Source organism: Sinocyclocheilus grahami, unplaced genomic scaffold (genome assembly GCF_001515645.1).
Source record: "Sinocyclocheilus grahami isolate Dianchi unplaced genomic scaffold, SAMN03320097.WGS_v1.1 scaffold71.1, whole genome shotgun sequence".
NCBI lineage: Eukaryota > Metazoa > Chordata > Actinopteri > Cypriniformes > Cyprinidae > Sinocyclocheilus > Sinocyclocheilus grahami.
In genome coordinates, this window is record NW_015505250.1 from 291,236 (window position 1) to 293,869 (window position 2,634).

Consider the following 2,634-nt stretch of genomic DNA (forward strand, 5'->3'; position numbering starts at 1 on the left):
ATTTCCCAACCACATTTCTATCTCTTTTTCTCTTAAAGGTGAAAGAAAAATATATCAATATATTTTTAAATCTATTTTGACTGTAGTCACACATTTGCGGCCGAAAAGAAGGCACACATTGTAGCTGTTTAAAAGGAAAAAAAAAAGATGAATGATAGCTTTAATAAAATATATATTATAAATGCTTCGTAAAGCACCTTGAGCGTGGATTGAAAGCACTATAAATTATTATCATTATTGTTATTAGTAGTATAACTGTGAATTGCATGATATGGCCGGTCATGTGAACACAAAGTCTGACCAGTCCCATGCAAACTGATTTTGACAAAAATTACTGAGTGCATGAAATTTGTAATATTTTTGAAAGAAGTCTCTTATATGCTCACCAAAGTTGCATTAATTTAATTAAGACCACAGTAAAAACAGTAATATTCTGAATTATCATTACAATTTGTTTTTGAATATTACAACTGATTTAATATAACTTAAAATGTAATTCATTCCTGTGATGGCAAAGCTGAATTTTCATCATTACTCCAGTCTTCAGCATCACATGATCCTTCCAAATCATTTTAATATACTGATTTGGTGCTCTAGAAATGAATCTTTGATGAATAAACAGTTCACAAGAACAGAATTTATTTGAATTGTAAATCTTTTGTAACCATACATTTTTACTGTCACTTTTGATAAATTTAATGCATCCTTGCTGAGAAAAAAAATGTTTTAATTATTTTTTTTTTAATCGGACTGATCCCAAACCTTTAAACAGCATTGTATATTTGCATTATATGTTAATTACATTTTAACAATACAGCAAGAAAACTTATGAGTAACAGTTCTGAGTTCTGAGTCATTGGCAAATTGTCATCACTGATAAAAGGGTTTCTTACCAGTTGGTCAAAGTTCCTCAGGAAACTCCAGTTCTTCTTCCTGTGATAAAACAACCATGAAGTATTTTACATCATGATATTTCTCCAGACCATACGATGCAATTAATTATTTAGAAGCGAAATTGTGATTTTTTTTATTATATGATGGTGGTTTTGTGTACAGTAACCACGGCTATATAGCCTAGTTGTAGTTGTTGAAGAACAAGAGATGAGTAGCCGTAACGTACACCGTCCAGGGGGCGCCTGGTCAACCACAATCCATCCCGTATCAAATAACGGGTCAAACAATGCCACATTTAAGAGGTGAAAGAAAAGATTAGTAACGTAACTCCAGAGAAAGTGAGAAACAAACCGGCAAATCCACGACATGTCTAAGAAAGTGAATACCATTTTCTTACCATATCGCTTTCTTACCATTCTTTCACACCGGTTCGCTCTGCGAGCACAAACTCTCTCCAAACCTGGTCCTGCTTTACCGGATCTCGGGTATCATCGTCTTGCGCCGGTTTCTCACCGGTGTTTCGTGTCCTACCCGCTGAATGCTTGAACACTGAGACCGAGGACTGAGAGGCGAGAGGACCATTGGGTCGGTCCGGTAAACGGTACCCAGCTGAAGTGGCGCGCAGCATGTTTCCTTTCCTATCCATCACTCAGTCCTTGAGCTCGTCAGTCAAACACAAATATATATATTTAAGCCACTGTAAAGTCCATTTTAACCTATTTAGTTAAACTGTTGTCTTAATGTAAGAGATTTTCTTTTTAGCAAACCTCCCTGTCTTCTAAAGTGGATGGACGTGTCGCGCGCGCCAGTTTCAGAAATCACAACACGACTGCTGCTGCTGCTGCTGCTCTGCCGCCCGGTTGCGCGGAGCTTGGCTCTTGTTTACCCGGGATGTTTCCCCGGGAGACAGCCGGGCGATGCTGGGATACCCTCTCAAAGCTTTTGTTAATTCACGAGGAGGCGAGACATCCGCTGCAACTATGAGAGCAAATTAGTATTACAAAAGCCAAAGACTGACAGACTGGTGACATAACGCATGGTGACATAACGCCTACATAAAAGAGCCCATCTATATTCAACCAAAATGTTCAAATATGAGGGGAAACACACACACACACACACATACACACACACACACACACACACTTCTACTTGTAATACCTATGTCATACCTTTGTCATTATACAAATTGATGTCCTCATTTGTCACACACACATACACATACACACACACACACACACACTGACATATTATTTTTCCTTATAATGTCCTCAATTGCATGCGGTGGACAAACAGTATCCTAACCTGTTGAATTTTGTGGCAGTAGTTAATTCATCCAAAGCTGCAGTTTTGGACAGGTAATGCCTTTGCAATGAGAAAAAAACGTAGGAATTTGTAGGAAATAAAAGGAAAATGTAGGAAAATTAAGACTCCTCTACTCAGAGGGTAGAGGGTGATACTACAAATCTTTTCACAAACAAAGATGAATTGTTACATGGTGACATTTGACCTCTAAATGAGAGGCTACTGTGATCTGCTCTGTTGTCCCAAGTAAATACTGTGTATTTTGTTTTCTCACAACATAATGCTATACTGCGTTAGATGGTTGCTGAGTTTTTGACCAGCATTTAACTAGATTACTGTGATGCTTAAATCCGGTGTCTGAAAAATATTATTATAAAATATTTTCAGTACTATGCAATGTTTCTTAAATATTATTAGAGGTGTCAGTTTGGATGA

The 2,634-nt window shown here is 37.3% G+C and overlaps 1 protein-coding gene across 1 annotated transcript; it reads right to left on the reverse strand.

Moving 5' to 3' along the window:
- Positions 1-279: 279 nt before the first annotated feature.
- Positions 280-1,540, reverse strand: LOC107585518 (uncharacterized protein C2orf50-like). The gene is made up of 3 exons (XM_016272563.1): positions 1,308-1,540; positions 894-933; positions 280-315 (listed from the first exon to the last, which is right to left on the reverse strand). Exons 1-3 carry the CDS (start codon positions 1,538-1,540, stop codon positions 280-282), a joined length of 309 nt encoding a protein of 102 aa, XP_016128049.1.
- Positions 1,541-2,634: the final 1,094 nt, after the last annotated feature.

Excerpts from the sequence above, each read along its gene's own strand:
- LOC107585518 (XM_016272563.1), bottom strand. The coding sequence starts at position 1,540 with ATGGATAGGAAAGGAAACATGCTGCGCGCCACTTCAGCTGGGTACCGT. Across the intron at positions 934-1,307 it reads CGAACCGGTGTGAAAGAATG|GAAGAAGAACTGGAGTTTCC; the intron begins GTAAGAAAGCGA and ends GTTTTATCACAG. Across the intron at positions 316-893 it reads TGAGGAACTTTGACCAACTG|TTTGCATGGGACTGGTCAGA; the intron begins GTAAGAAACCCT and ends TGTCAAAATCAG.